This window comes from Corapipo altera, unplaced genomic scaffold (genome assembly GCF_003945725.1).
Source record: "Corapipo altera isolate COAL_440 unplaced genomic scaffold, ASM394572v1 49, whole genome shotgun sequence".
NCBI lineage: Eukaryota > Metazoa > Chordata > Aves > Passeriformes > Pipridae > Corapipo > Corapipo altera.
The window spans coordinates 6,506,377-6,523,401 of record NW_020884879.1 but is presented as its reverse complement, the minus strand read 5'-3'; the positions used below and the strand labels follow the sequence as shown (position 1 = coordinate 6,523,401).

The window sequence follows — 17,025 nt, the reverse complement described above, 5'->3', positions numbered from 1 at the left end:
CCCCAGCCTTGTCTTCCCCAAAAGACAAGGGGACAACCTTCCCCAAGGTTGCTTCCCCAAAACAGGTTCTTTTTTAAAAAGCTCCAGAACTGTGGGCCCTCAGAAAGGCTTATTCTAATCTGAGACCTATTCCCAGGGAAATGGGAAGGCAGGGAGAGGTGCAGCCTAATTCTGCTGCTTTGCCCTTTACAGCCAAAGGTGTGTTGGTGCAGCGCTGACAGTGTGGGATAGCCGTCGTAATCCACAGGCAACTCAACTGGTCACAGTCACTCAGGAGAAAGCGAAGAGGAATCCTTAATATGCAGATTATCTGGGGTATTACACAGGATGATCCTGAAGCATATGAAATTCTTCAATGCACTTTTCTTTGTGCAACAATAGAGGAGACTTCTCTTCCTACTCCACATAACCTATTTCTGTGATAAACTCAGCTTCATATTCCTGCATTACTCTCTTATGAAGTTTCACCCAGAACTAAGGGCTGCTTGCATGGGAATATGCAGCTGCTGAATAACAGGCCTCCCAGGCAAATTTTGGAAGAGTGGTCAGAGAATTGTATGCAGCTGAATGAACTTCCCAGGTGCTTTCAGAAAGTTCCAGATGTTTTTAGTCCCCTAGTTCAGTGCTGATGCAGCCAATGTACCAACTTAGACCACTTATTTATTTATTTATTTAAAATTTTACTGGTTTTATTTTAGTATTTTTATTTTATTTCCTCTTGCAAATGAAACAATTTATTTCCTCCCCGTATAAGTCTATTTTCCTTGTGGGGAGCAGAAAGCAGCTAGAGTAACCAAGAGGCAAAGAGGAAAACAGCATTTGTAAATTAATTTTCACTGGCTCCTTTGTTCCCCAAGGGCCACAGACTTGACTGTGGGTTAGGAAGAAATACAGCAATTTGGGATTACGCATGGATAAAACAGAGCTATCCTCACGAGCTGACGATATGTCATCATACATTACAATCCTGCGGATATGAATTTGGACTGGGATTGTGGAGGCAAAGTTCAGCAGATCTGGCAAATAATTTACCGTGTAAAATGATCCTCTTTATTGAAGAACGTCACCATGTAGACAGGGGAATTAGGGCAAATAAACCCTGGTGATTTATAGGTTACCACAGCAGTCAACACTGAAGGAGGCAGCAGACTTGGCTTTATCAGCTTCCCAAGACACTGGGATATCTGGTAAGTATATAGAGAGTATTTTTGGTGTGCTGCTACTGCTTTCCTTCTAACAGATCTCACCCTGGTGTAACTAATTGGCCAGCTAACAATGTTGTGTGCACAGCTGTCGACACTTTGGCTGCACTGAGCTGCCAGTGGGATGCTCTGCCATGGCAGCGGCAGAGCTGGAAAGGGCTCCCACCATGGGCCAGCAGCACAGCCAGGCACTGCCTCCAGACACTGCTGTGTCCTGATGAAGTACCTCCAAGCACTGCATCAGGACACAAACTTGTTGCTTTAAGCAGGAGCTCTTGCCTTGCAACTCCATGCTGTTTTAGGTTAGCAACCAGTTGTAATTACCAACAACTGATATAGAAAGATATCTTCAAAGTGTAATTGGAAAAACTAAGACTTCATGTCCTTCTGCAATAAAACAAGTAACTGTGTATGGTAAAGCCATTCAAATGTGTTGGTTCCAAGGTCTTGCTCCTTCTAAAGCCAGACAAACACAGTCGGTAAGAAAAAATCACACCATTGCAGGTAGTTTAGGTTCCTGAGGACCAGGGTCCCCCCTCATAAGTCTGTACCAGGCACCTTGTCAGGCCCTGGTGTCTCTGCTTATGGTCATTTTCATTGCTGTTAAGTGGATACAGGGGCAGGTATTTTACAGACAGGAGAACTGCATTTTCAGGATGTGAAACTGCTAAAGATATAGAAAATTAAGAAAGGAAGAAAGAAGAAACTGCTTGGGCCACTGAAAGTGGGTACTGCTCTGTACCATGTTCAAAGTACTTCTGAAGGAGGTGGATGGAGTTCTCTTGTGAAGAGGAGACAGTGTGGATGAAGCAAAGACTTCTTGCTGCACCATGGGGATGGAGTTTCCTTCCCTGCTAAAAGAAAATGCTGCTTGGGCTACATGGAACAGGACATCCAAAACCATAATAAGCCACAAACACGATGCTCCATAAATTCCTTTTAAAAATCTTTTTAATGAAGAAATAATTCCATTCCAAAATATAGACACACAATTAAATAGTTTAATCACTTCAAAATATAACATGTCCCCAGTAGGTTCCAACACACACACACAAAACAATACTTAACAGCAATACAAAAACCCCATACAATAGCAGTTCTGTTACAATACCAATGAATATTGTGACATCTTTAGTGTCTCTATATCTGTCTCAAGTGGTGTCAAGTACAGTAGTTTTAAAAATGTCTTACAGTTAGTAGCCTCAAGATGTAACTCCTCATACTTTTTTTATTTTTTTTGGTTCAAAGGTAAAAATGCCCTTTTGTCTTCAGGACACAGTGGAGTGCTTGTTGTTCACAGCTCCGTCTGCTGAATTGAACCAACGTGATTACAGCAACCCGAGGTTGCAATATTTACAAGGTCTATCTACAGTAATTGCCAAGAACCAATAAGGATGGGAGAAGATGACAACTGAAAGTAAAGGTGGACACACTTATGATAAATTATGATGCAACAATTTGGCTCATGCATATAAGAAAATACATATTATATCACAACAAAGGCCACACACCTTTTTATGCAGTTTAGTTAACATTACTACTTACAGACAACCCATTCTCCACCTTCGCTTTGGACATTCAAGGACCCTATACATCTTCACATCCCTGTCTCCTGATTCCAAACCACTGGTTTTCCTCCAGTGACAGTAAAACCACCTGGAGTTTTGACTGCTGTGGTGGGCCATTGGTAGTTAAGAAAAGGGCCACGCCAGGGACCTCTTCTGTAACTGTTTTAATGACCGCAAACCACAACCAAAATAATATTCAACAAACAGACAAAGACCAGCTGGGTGAAAATGCAGCCAGCTTAACAGTTGGAAAATGCTTAAAATAGACATTTGGAGAGCTAAGTAAAAGGTGCTTCATCTCAGAGCTCCAGGGCATAAGGGACCCAGAACTCCAGCTTTAAGGGATCACCTTGTTGACACCAGCCTAAAAGAAAAGTACTTGATTAGTGAACTTTAGTCATTACTCCTAGTTCAGAAGCTCTTGCAATGGATTTAGTTTACTGCATCTATTTTAAGCATGGTGATAATGAGCACGCAGACATTAAGATGATGAGAGGGATCTCTTACTCTGGGTACAGTTAAACATGACATGGGTAGAATTAATCAGCCATTGCATGTAGCTGTGTTCTAGCTTGTCTTCTTCCTGTTCAGAAAATGCTTGCTTGGAATCCTGAGCTGACAGCAATGTCTACAGGTTCACTGGAGTAGCTTCAAACATGGAGTGCTAGGCACTAGTGGAGGCTAACCCATTCCTGAGAGGAGGTTGGAGGAGGAGGCAGTGGAGGATATGGTGCCTGCCTTGCTAGGGTGGCACATACCCCAGGAGCAAAGACCAGTGATTGCAAAAATGAAAAGCTTACATGAAGATATCTAGAACCCTTAGTATGCATTTCGATGTCTGAGACCAAGCCCAGATATGTAAGGAGATGTGGACAAGAGATCTGCATATGCAATAAAACAACATGGAAGTGAAAAATGGCAGCAGCTCTTTCATACAGATACTCATTCCCTAACACATAGTGCCCAGGGAAACAGCCATGAGCCTGGAGAGTACATGCAAACAAGTGGATTTACTGGGTCGAGCTACAATCTCATGTAAATATGGCAGTGCACATCCACGTCACCATGAAAGCAAGGACAGACAAGCCATGTTCACCTGCTTTAGATGGGTATCTCATCACTTGCTGTAGGCAAACTATGCTCGTGTGAAATATCTGTATGAAACACCACTGTTTTTAGGGCCGTTAGACAGTGTCACTTCAGATCAGCCAGGTACTGGAAGCCTAATGTTGTATTAGGACAGTAAAATTACCTTGGCACAGAGGTGGTCCCGAGCTCATACACTGTGCAGCTCAGGAGGGCTGGGCAGCCAGCATGGAACATCTCCTGGTGTCCCTGACTGCTGCTGCTCCAGCTCTTGAGGGCCTGGCTCTGGTTTCTCTGCAGGGCAGTGCTATGTGCCATATGGGTGTCACCTTTATTTCCAAGCAGTGTGCTCTGGGGAGCACGTTACAGTTGATTTGTGTCAATCCCTGCTCAGGACATCTTAGGTTTGTAGTCACAGCAGAGCAAACACTTTTTAGCCAGCAGTCTCACTGTCTAACCCATAATGGCCAGGTCAGTCTCCTTTCTCCTGAAATGCCTGGAAAAATACTAGAAAAATACTAAACCAGACCAATCTCCAACTCTGTAACTGTATGCCTGTCCTTTTGAAAAAATCCACCGCTCTTCTTGTGCTTTTCACTGATCGCTATTTCTCCATCCAGCTCTGAAGGAGTCTCACTACACATTTCCAAGAGAGCATGCAGAACATCTGGTGGCTGGCTAAGGCAGTACACATTCGGAAATCAAAAGAGAACAGTTGCAAGCGCACTTTAAGCCTGTACATTTAAAGCTGAAGGCCTCGAAAATAACATAATGAAGGGGGGTGGGGAGGAGAGGAGGGGCAGAAAGATGGAAAGAGCCAGTTTGTTGAACACATGCCTACTAAAGCTAAAACATCAATGAAACAATACCATGGAAGATTATACGTAACATCAGTCAGTTCAGGGATCTTATGGCACCTGTGGTTTATAAACAGCTTTAGCAACGAGTATTTCAAAACATAGTTCACAGTTTTAAGAAGATCTGTGCTGATTTAAAAACTAGATTCTATATCATTTGAATGTCACCTTTTGTATATGATATCTATTTGGAAAAAAAATATTTACACTAACTTCTATGGCTGATTTGTTAGATTATTTTGAAAGAAACATTCCTAAGTTACACATTAGCCCTAAATTAGAGAAGTTTATTATTATTATTAATTATATTATTATAATTATTATTTTAGTACATTTTGTATAAGCCTTAATTTAAAGACTTGCAAACAAATTGCAAAGATAGTCTGGTACTTTGTTTTTTGGGCTACTAGATATATACACTCAGGAGTATTATTATTCAGTGTTAAATGCATAATTGTCGCTTTTTATTTCATCTGTGGAAAAAAATGTACAGTGTATAGTAAACCAATCTACTAAAATCTCAAAGTATTCAGAAATCAAATTTCTATCTATAAACAGTATTGTCATTGTAAACTGAACAGGTTCAATATCATGTGCAAAGGGTTCACGTGAGTTATTAATACCACTGTCCTGTGTAACAGCAGTACGTACATCAGTCTGTTTGCTTCACCAGTAATGAGCCATGTTACAGAAGATGTAGCTAATATAAGTTAGCTTTAAACAAAAGTCTTGTTGTCAAAAACACACATCTACAAACTACAACTCTTAGAACAAAAGTACTGTGCTACAGTCCTCAGAACTTAGTTATGTGATTTTTTTGTCAAGAGACGCTGCACCTCTTGGTTCCATTCTTCTGTGAAGTTTGCAGCTGAGTTTTCTTCATCGTCTGTCCGAAAGCAGCTCTCCTCATCATCGGTTCTTACGTAGCTTTCATTGTCTGTCTGACTGCAGCTTCCCTGTTGAGAAATATTTAGGGAAGGTTTTTAAAGAGTGCTGGTTTAAGATGCTGCTCCGACACAGGCAGAGCAAGTAAAGCCTTTGAGTGCTGCTTTATTGAGAGAGAAAAACAGGAGCTGGCCAGTTCCTGTGGTTACCCCTTAAGGAGCTAAGACAGGGAAAAAGCCATCCTACCGAGGTGAGCCATAGGTAATTGAGCTGTAAACAGGAACTTACAGGGTATGTGTGAAGTTGGAAACTCTCCTTGCCCTGGGCAAGAAGACTGTTCCCTGCTCTGATGAGGGACCCTGGCGTAACTCAGTCTACACTGACACAGATTTGCAGTGTTCCCATTTTCCCTTCCATTTTACCCTTCCAGGTCACTCTATAAATAGCTGTTGGTAGCAAACTCATGGATTATTCCCCTTGAGCACAGTGTTCAGCCACTCGATTAACAGTCCCTCACCATCACGAGCATCCCCACACATATTACTTGCCCTGGATATGTTTCACTCTGTCTAAAGGAACCTGTAGTTACTTAAGAGGATGATTTACAATAGCTCATAAATAGCCCAGTCCTCTGGTGCACCAGTTTCTCCTGGTGCTCCTTTGTATCCTGAAGCATCAGTGAGTGTCTTAAATTCCTATAGAGGAGTCATGAACATGTTAGTCGGTAATGGAAAATTCATGTTAGATTACTGCTGCTCTTTCTCAGAACTGTGTCAGGATCTACAGTCAGGTAATACTGCAAACTTCTGATTTTGGCACGTTTATTGTAAGGACACTGTTTACACACTTGACTCTTCCAAAGTTAAGGAGCTCAGCCCTTTTTCTCTTGAACTACCTCCGAGAGAAAACCCATCTGCATTGCACGAGATATGATAATAACAGCATAATACCACGCCCTACTGACATGAGCTGGTCTACAAGATGGGAGATGAAATGCAGATTACTTCAGCAAAAATAGTTAAATCTGATGAATAAGAAAAGTTAGGTAGAAGCTTGCTGCTTCTCCTTCCTGACACCATTTGATTGTATTAATTATTCAACCACAAACAATTCCATCCCATTCCCTAATACTTATGCATTCCAAATGTTATGATGATCTTAATTTAGTGTCTCCTTGTGTCGGGCAGTTACAAAAGACAGGCATTAACATTTTGTTGACAAAAGGAAAGGAAACTTGCACTACAAGTATAATGAGAGTTTCATAAAAAATGCCTGAGGTACATTTTAAATGATATGTTTTAAAAATCAGACATGCATTTGTACCGCTTAAGTCTGCAAACTTACTCGGAAATCTTACTAAAGGAATATTTCACTCTTCACAATTCAGCCAAAAAATGAATATGAAAGGCATAGAAGAGGTCAGTTCTCAGCTGCCCAAGACTAATTTTTACCAAATCAATTTCAAGGTTATGTAAATCATAGAATAATTTAGGTTGGAAAAGACCTCTAAGATCATTGAGTCCAACTGTTAACCCAGGTCTCCCATGTTCACCACTAAACCATGTCCTCAAGTGCTACATCCACCTGCCTTTTAAATACCTCCAGGGACAGTGACTCAGCAACTACTTCCCTGAGCAGCCTGTTCCAGTGCTGGGCAACTCTGTCAGTGACAAAATTTTTCCTAATATCCTAATATATAGGAACATCTCATATTTCTTGACAGTATCATTATAAACCACAAGAGTAAAATAAGAGGGGCCTGTGAAGTATGGGAAGCATTAAGATGACATCGACAGTAATGCTAAGTATTTGGGTTTGCTTCAAATTTTCTGGATAAATTACTTCTCTTTGGTGGAGTGTGGGAAGGGTTATTCTAAATTCCCTCAAGGCTTTTCTCTACTCCACAGCCAGCACTGGGATAGAGAGATTTTCGTACAAGAAATAATGAGTACTAATGAACCTCAGAGCTTTATATTCACTGCAACATTTTAGAAGTGCTAAAATTAATTCCAAGTCAAGACTCATATGATGTGTCATGATATAAAATTGTTTCTTGACCTTTTCTGTAACGGAATCCACAGGTTCTTTTCTGTTACTTATCATTCAGTGATTTTTCAAAAAACACCCCTATCACTTGTGTAATTTTAGAACTGAATTCACTAAAGTTGCTTCTTCCCTGTTAACTTGGTCACAGTTCTTTTACAGCTTTTTTTACACCTACATGCTAAGAAGAGGAGAACTTAAGGAGAAAAATAAAGAGGAAAACCAAAACGTAACTGAGTGAATGTAGCAGACATTTTTGAAAATTACTGTGCTGCCAGCCTCCTGTTATTTTCAAATGGAATGCACCCGATAATGCTGTTTTTTATGTATTTGTTCAGGAAAAAAACAAGAAGAGATGCTGAATCATTTGATTGTGCTAGTAGAGTATGACTTATATGTATATGAGCAGTTCATCTACAGCCCGTATCTTTCTTCTTCACTACTTCATCACTGTCTTAGGAGGAAGAGGCCGAGGAAACTGGGCTTGGGGCAGAAGTGTCAAGGGAGGATCAGTTAGCAGCTATTTGAGGGGTATTTACACGGATAACAAAGTGAAAATCTTCTTGGCAGTCCTGAAGTACAGAAGAAAGACAAAGGCATTTTGGGAGGTTCAGCTTGGACTTAAGGACAAAATAAAAGGTACAAGAAGGATGACACTGCCCAGGAAGGTGGTGAAATTTTTATCTGTGTAAGTTTTAATCTTTGCTAGAGAAAGCCATGGCTGACATGGTCTTGTGTTGCAGATACACCTGCATCAGGCAGGAGACTGGACCAAATGGCCTCTTGAGGGTCCAGTCAACCAACACACCAACCATCACTCCTCTGTGATCTCCTGAGCTCCCGGCATGAAATCCGCGCAAGGAATGAACTGTAGTGTGTGAGCTGCTCTGAGTAGCAGCATTTAGGGCCTTAGAGCTGAAGAGAGGCCAGGGCACAGCTGGGAAATGAGACCTCAGGCTGTGGACACAGCAAATATAGCACCCACATGTCCATCAGCTGAGGGCTAGTAACCCGACTTGGACTCTGGGCTATGGGTCCTGTGTCCCATCTTTCCCAAACAGTAAATGGTGAAGTCCCCATTGCAAAGGACTGAAAATGTCAACAGCCAGTGAACTGCATGTTAGCTTTAAAATCTTTTCTTCTCAGAAAAAAACATGGGTGCAGGTCAATTGTGTTTCACAGCACTTAAACAATTAATCTGTGCCCTTAGCCAACACCAAGCCCTTCTCACACTGGCACACTGGGCAGACTGGACTGACCACACCATCTCTCTACCAGCAGAGAGACTCCTAATCTCTGCTGGTAAACATGAAAACAGAGTTTGGGGGAAAAAAAAAAAAGCAAGAGATGAGAAAAATATGGAAGTGTTACTCAGTGAGATTTCTGTCTTGGAAAAACAGTCAAGTTGAATATATAGTATTTTTTTAAGAATGCATTAATATAAAAAAAAATCGAGAGGATTTGCGGGTTTTGTGTTTCAAAAAAATTCCACCTGTTTCAGTACAAACCATTGAGGCACTTTTGCAGTGGAAAATGTCACCCACAGCCAATCAAAGCCCCAGATCCCACAACAGTTTATGTTATAAGGTTTTGAGTGAGTGAGAGGGTTTGGAGTGGGAATGGATCTGAGTCTTTAACTGAAATTATTACGTGTTTTGATTGAGAGAGGGAAAATCACTGTTAAAAAACTGAGAACAAAATCTCTAATAAAGACTCCTCCCTGTACTCCCTCTCAGTGGATGCTTTAGGTCTGATTTGTATTAGCTTTTCACACCTTCTTTTCTGTTACAGTAATGCATATAAATGAATTAGGCATGATCAACTCAAATGTGTGCCAGCATTAAGAAAGAATAGCTTTAGAAAATCTAGGAAATTGTAGATCTCGTGGGAATATGTTCACTGCACAAGTCAACAGCAATTAATTGAAAATGACTTTTCAACCAGTTTCTGAAATGGAGGTTTTCTGCTCCCATTGGCTATCCTTGGCAAAAAACCAACTGCTATCAAGGGGATGGAGGTAAAATAACATCAAAGTTGCAGGTTCACCCGATGTTAAGATCTGCCTAGTGCCTGCTGAAAACAAGCTCAAATTCACTCTGTTACTTTACTAAAAATCAAACAAGTACATTTAACATAAAAAGTAAACTGAAAACACGATTAAATTATGTTTTATATATTACTGGAATCACCTGCTGTCTTCAGAATTTGGGAATTTATTATAGTAGATGTTATTCCAAAATCAATTCCAGAAAACTGTACATAGCACTTTTAAAAATGCAAATAGATTGCATTAAGCCCTAATCAAATGACACCAACCCCAGACGAATGAAATGAGGAAATGGACAAAACTCTGGGGCTGGCCATCAGCAGCAATATCACTCATATGCAGTTACAATAAACTGATCTCATTTCCCTCATCTTTTTTTTTTTTTTTTTTTTAAATAAGCACAAATGTAATACTGTTGTGAGATAGGAAAGTCTGTTCGCTTTCTACCTCATATGGCCATCTAGGGTCATATGGACTGTATTTGTATCAGTACTGACTGAATAACATCTTAGAAATAAAACTCTTTGTGCAGTTTCTAAGCTTCAAGCAAGAATCCAACATAAAAAGCAAAAGCACTTTAGGTATCATGACTGGTATGAACTATTTTGAAATTATTTTTCCAATGCCATGAAATGTAAGTACCAAGTAAATAAAACACACGATATGATAGACTTCCATATTCACAAGAGAGTGAATCTTGAGAAGACTAAGACACACCACATCTAGATGTATTTATCATAAAGTACCATAACACAATTTGTTCTTGTGGATGTAGGTGAAATGCCAAATCCACTAGATTTGAATGTTAATTTCTGTATGGTTGGGCTTTTACAGCTGGTGGGAGTATTACAGTCTTTGCTACTGGCTGAAGGGCTTCCCTGGGAGCCAAAAAAAATTTCACTATGAAACTCTTTTCTTTTTGACAGGATTTCAAAATGCTTCAAAAAGCATCCAGGAGATGAGATAGTAGTCTCAGATCTCTGCTAATTTGAGACAGGATACATATTTTCAAGAAAGGCAGGCTGTACAGCAATATGCATTTCCTCACATCACTATGTTAACATTGCTTCTTAACAAAAAACAAAACCTTAAATGGAATTGCCTCAGTTTTATAATTCTAATGAAAAGGATTTTTTTCAACTTATTTGCAAGTTTGCAAACTGTAATTAAATTCAGTTCTATATAACATTTCCACTATATACAGTTATATGCATACATTTTCCTTTTCCTGTGACCTCATCTATAACTGACAACTGCAACAAAACAGAATAAAAAAACTTATTTTGCTGGCTGTCAATGTTCAGGAAACTCTACAAAGCTCATATTTTTAACAGGACTACTGAGAAAATGAATGTAACCTGAGGGGCAAAGTAGGACAATTTTTATGAGCAGTTATTTGGTGTTTATAGTAGTTGCAGTTTATTTGCTTTTCACATTCATTTATTCTGCTTTAGCTGCAAGAGACATTGCTTTGGAAATACCTACTAGCAGCTACTTTCACAAGGTATACATTTTAACAGCCAAATTTTACTGTCAGCAGAAGCTGCAAACCCGTTGAATCAGGGTCAAGTTTTGCCATCAAAATTGTCTTATAAATAAGAAGGTATAGCATAAAACATGGCATACAAAATGTAACAATATGAGTTCCTGCTAGAGTTGGCACAGGCTAGTTCACTGGTTTTGATTATTGGAGCAGGGGATTATCTGAACATGACCCTGCTCCCAAGTTGTAGCGTCCATTTGATCACTGACCTCTGTTTGCCACTAGTTCTGGCTTTGAGGAAGAGGCTCAGTTTGCAGACCAGGCTCAGATCCCTATTCTGACTTCTGCCTTTCTGGCCCCATTACCCCATGGTTCAGTGTCTCAGTAGGATGGACAGCATTGTCTCACTGCCATCATCACAGCAGGGCATTCTCCTAGGAAGTCAGAAATGCAGAGCCCACAGCTTCAGATGAGGCACAAAGGAAATGTGTGGCCTCCCATTTCCTGGGCAAGTGTTCAGAATAACAGGCTACTTCATAAAAATAGACGTTGTCTGTCTTCCTGAAGAAAAACACAATTGCTGAACTTGGCATTAATCTCGGTGCTGCAACTGTGAGGTTGGCATGTGTAAGGAACATGACCTGAATACAGGATAGCAGGGAATTTATAGATCTTCTTACCGTGTCTGAATTGCCAGACTCTAGCTACTAACTGAGTGCCTTGCACTTTGGATTGGGGCATTTTAAACTTCCACAACACATCTGAAGATACCTCTGTGGTTAAGCAGCTGGTGGATTGTTTTTTGTAATATTTGCCTGACTTCTGTTTCACACATGGGAGTGGATGTTCTGATCACACCAGAAATGATTTATTTCAGTTATCCTAGCACTGATTAAAGCATTAAAAAGAATTAAACTCAGGTCTCCTGAAATGTAATCTGATTCCTTATCTTCTGGATAAGGTGTCTCTGTACTGGCTAATATATTTGTTGTCATCCCTAGGGATGAAAAGCCCACATTCTCACTCTGATGGTCAACAAAGCAAAAAGATAGCTTAATGGGAATCCTAAGGACTAGGAGCATATTTCAGTAAATTAGAACTGCTTTAGAGAGATTCCTAGGCATCCCAACACAGGTTAAAAGAAGAAAGAAACAGCATCCTGATACACATTCAGATGGCTCAAAGTGCATTGCAACTGAAATACACATTATGAGGATTAAGTCCAAACAGTCTTCTAAATTATAATAATACTTACTTGAGAGGAGAGAGAAGGATATTGCACTCAACTTTGCAAACTGACCTGTAGATAACAAAGGATAGAAAACAAGAAGATGACAAATTAAGCCCGTGAGCAGCCAGGCAGTGTATTATTCTGAAGAAAGCCATGCAAAAGCCTAGAAATAAAGGGAGCAATTAGGGACCCAGAAAATAAAACCAATGAAAACTGTCTTACACAACACACCCAGCAAAAGACTGTAACAAGAACACAACTGGAAGCAGATGTGGAAGGATAAGCACTGTTAGCATTTATACTTGTGCATTAATATGTGGGGCTTTTTTCTGATAAGGATACTTGTTATTTATAACATGCTTAAAAAAAAAAAAAGAGAGAAAGAAGCCTCCTTGAGGTTCCCTGTCCCTCATTTCCCCGTGTATCTTGGCTTTTTTTGCTCACACTTTAATATTAATTTAGAGTTTAGCATGAAAATCTTGCTTGGAAACAAGGTGACACAAAATAACAAGAGTGGGTTTGGACCAAGCATTTTCCATGCTACGCGACATCTACATGTTTCTCTAAATGTGCAGCTTTTACACAAAGTGAGACATTTAATAACATAAAAAAGGTTACCAGATTGTTACTGAAGTTACCATTCTGTAACCTTAGTATGGGTTCCTCCCCGCAGTTTTCAGCTGACAATTGCATTAAGATAGCTACAGCTTCCAGCTTTTTTTCACAATCCAGATGAATGCAGTGTACATGTGAGTACAGACAGTAAAATAGCTTGTAATAAATTCCAATGGTTTGATGCAAATGAGAATAGTTGACCTGGCCACTGTTCAACAGGATGCCCTAAACAGAAATTTCCCAATTTTCCTTTGTTTTTGCAAGTAGGAAGTTGTGTCATTATACTCAGTGGTATTAGTAGATAAAGGAATAGAATAGCAAAACGCCACAAATAAAAAGCAAATTGTAGAAAACAAGCTACTGCCAAAGCACATGTCTCAGGATCAATGCATGACACTCAAACCAACTCCTAATCATCTTAGTAGTCCCTACTAACTTAATACCTTTTCTTCCTTCCTTTAAACCCGTTCTGTAATTGAAATGGCATCAGTCATACTGGGAAGGACTTCTCATGCTTTGGGTCTGTGGTTATCAACTAAAAATAGATTCTACTTACAAGTCACTACTGTCAAATCATTGCCTGATAGGAGCTGACAATCTCACAGACAGTAAAGTACATCACGAAATTTCTTTTGGAAAAATGCTGTTAAACAAAACTTGTCTAGAATGAGGACATTCTGTTCCTTCAGTGAATATATTTTTAAAAAAAAAAGCCTTTTTTTTTTTTTTTTATTGCTCCCCTGGTGGAAACAAATAATGTAAACCAATGGGGAATAAACTTCACCTGGGTGTAGTCTTAGCTGACCTAAATTCAGAAGGAGTTTTATTCTGACATTGATAAGGAGATTTCCTCTCCTTCTTCTGGGAATGTTGGTGGAGGACAGCAGAAAAGCTCTGTTTTGACTGAAGCAAAAGTAACACCCAGTGGCATTGACCGACATGTATAACTTCTACTGCCCTTATTTGCGGTGCACATGCATACTGAATTTTATGCATGCACAAAATCCCCTTGTAACTTGTGAAACTCAGGGAACACTGTTGCCATATATTGCACTTCTGTACTGTAATCAAAATGGTCAATTATTCTTTTTGAAGAAAATGGATTTTTTACCAGAAAGAATAACATTTATTATTTGATGCCTGACAGCTCTGACCATTGAGGCACCCCTTCTTTATAACTGACAATTACTTTTCTTTTTATCACAGTACCTCCTCATCCTGTTCAGAAGTTTAAAGGCTGTGATTTTTGCCATTTCCTATCTTGGATAAAAAAATTCTGACAATCCCCCCATGTCACCCTCTGTTGCCTTCGTAAATAGTCTATAACAATTCTTCTCCTTTCCTCGTGTCCTTAAAGACCTTTGCAATGAAATGACTTTTGGCAAGCTATCACGGGCATGTAGCCGGTCTACATAAACAAGAACAACAAAAAGATGCTCACATCAACCTCAAGACTACCTGCAATTTTCATAAGACTTGATGAACTTCTACAAGACTAACATATCCTAGCAGCTTTACAGAAAAGACCAAAAAAGCAGCCAATCTTCATTCCATCACAAGCCATATATGTCATGGTTTGAGATTCTCCAAAATCCTAATTCCCTAGTCCTAGCCCCCTTCCCCATCTCAACCTAATGTGGGATGGGCTTTTCCAGACAAAACACGACAGACTCAGAATGGGGGAAAGGGAATATATTACAATGACTGTACAAATAAATATCATAATACATTATACACACGATCACAACTATCTCTACCATGACATATGTATTTACAATGGATCAGATCTCTTCTCCCCTCCAAATAAAAGTCCAGGAGAGAAGAAGGAAAGATCCCTTCCAATCTCAAAGCAGGAGTCTCTTCTAAGGCAGCAGGTTTTCCTCATCTCATGCATGCAGCAGCAACTGGATTGTTGTAGCTGGACCTCTGTTCAATACACACAAGGGGGTCTCCAAGCCCCTTGGCCCGTCGTCTCCAAAATGAGGGTCTTCTCTTCCGTGGACTGCGTAGCAGGGACAAGCTCGCGTCACCACGTCATACCACGAAGCTCAGGGGTCTTCGTGGCAGTCCCTTTCCTCAGGGAATTCACCCCTGAGTCAGAACAGGTAGTATTCAGTTGCAAGCCTTTGCCTCAAGAGTTCTACCAGAGCTCCTGTGCTCCGTCTCAGGCTGCCAGGCTTGTCAGCAGCAGGGCGGGGGGGGCCAAGGTCAACTCCCCCCCCCACATTCCTTCTCCGTCCCGGTCCAGCTCCGGGACACCTTTGAGCTTCTTAGCTCCTCTCTCTCTCTCTCTCTCCGGTGTTGCATGTCCAAAACTCTTCTCCTTAATAGGAGTATCTCAAACCATGACACAGTCCCAGATTATTGTCTCCAAAGTGACTGGCACTGGATACTGGATGAAAAGTACCAGAAAAAAAGGCTAGATTTTTTTAGCTCCCAGAAATCAGCAGTTTAAAGAATTCCTGCCCATGAAATGATTTTGAATCTCATTTGCTTATGTCTGATCTCTCACAACCTGCCTAATCTGGTCTTTTTAGCCCATTTCATCTTTCAGTATATGTTCTGTAGGGGTGAGGTTCAAATTCAAACTGATCACCATGTGGGAAAAGAGTTCTTTCTGCTTGGTTCAGCTCTGCTCCCAAATAACTGAACTAGGTTTGCCCTCCTACTGACACTACTACCAACTTTATAAAAAGTAATGTATTTTATATTCAGATGATCCAAGTCAGAATAACTTAAAGTCTGGCAATAATCCATTACACCCAGCCGAAGTGGAGATCACGACGCAGACATGGATATCTACAGAATTCCAGCTCCCCCTGGCATATCTGCTTTACTCAGACTCTTCAACAAATGCCCTTTGAGAACTTCCTCAGGGAGGTGCTTAATAAGAAGTCCCCAGGCTGCTGAATACTTGGTCCCCTGGGATAAAATTTGTTTCAGACCCTTTTCTGTACTTTCAAATTCTGAGAATGACTTACACACAGACTGCACTTTAGCTTCAGTTTGCACTGGAGAAATATTATGAATGGTTTTTTTCTACTGAAGAAAAAATATCTGAAAATAGCAAGACAGCTTGACACCAACAGCCAGCATCTATGGTAGGGGGGAATTAGGTCTAAGTGACTTGGTAGGCACAGGCAGAGAACAAGTTCAGAGGCAATTCTGTCCCACCTGGTACCCTTGCTAAGCTTATGAACTACCATTGTGTGCCTCAGGCAGTGTGGTCTTCCTGGATATGCACAAAGGATAGATGCATGCGTGTCTGTTGAAAAGCGGCAGCAGATTGTGGGATGTAGCTGCTCTATTAACTGAGAAGAAATCACACCCCAGAGCCCAGGACTGGTTAGATGGCACTGGGTGTCTATGGCGCACTGTTGTCTCTCACTTATGGAGCAATATGGGCAGCTGGTGTCCTTCTCTCACCTGGTATGCCTCATCCTGCAGCTTCTGCTTCAGGTACTCCTCCATTTTCAGTTCATTCTCCAGCTGGCGGACAGAGTCATTCTCATAATTTTCATCATCTGCTCTGACATAGGGGTCTCCATCTTCTGTAACCCTAAAGACATCAATAAATAGCCTCTTGAGATGAATGACATTCAGAGTCAATAAAACTTCCCCTATTGTAAGCTATGAAGAGTGTGGGATACTTTTAGTCCAACTACACGCTCCACTGGCTAGTATTTTCCTGGCAGTGGAAAACATGTCTGATATTTCCCCTCTCCAGTGGTTTGGCATTGATGAAGTACACCAAAGGGCATTCTGCTGAAGGCATTTCCCTAAGGAAATGAGTAACAAAAGTTCTGAATAACTTGATACAAAGAAGTTGAACTAAAAATAACTAGAAAGATGCCTACTGTCTCTGAAAGGAAGATTCAGGTTCTAAAAATAAATCTGTTTGTTGATCAATTGAGTTGGTCAATGAAAAGCATTCTGTCTTTTCCATTTAAAAATGTTTTTTTCTCAGTGAGCTCCAATAGGCCCCTCAGTCTGCATAAGCAGAGAATA

General features: G+C 40.4%; 1 protein-coding gene across 4 annotated transcripts in view; it reads right to left on the bottom strand.

The window, feature by feature from the left end:
• Positions 1-2,135: 2,135 nt before the first annotated feature.
• DTNA (dystrobrevin alpha) overlaps positions 2,136-17,025 on the bottom strand; it is a 182,690-nt gene continuing 167,800 nt past the window's right edge. For all 4 annotated transcript variants that reach the window (XM_027638961.1, XM_027638962.1, XM_027638965.1 and 1 more), the window contains 3 exons: positions 16,444-16,576; positions 12,427-12,471; positions 2,136-5,669 (listed from right to left, as the gene is read on the bottom strand). In XM_027638961.1, coding sequence (XP_027494762.1) covers positions 12,454-12,471; positions 16,444-16,576 — 151 coding nt within the window. In that variant the 3' untranslated portion in view covers positions 2,136-5,669; positions 12,427-12,453. The remainder of the gene's footprint in view (positions 5,670-12,426; positions 12,472-16,443; positions 16,577-17,025) is intronic.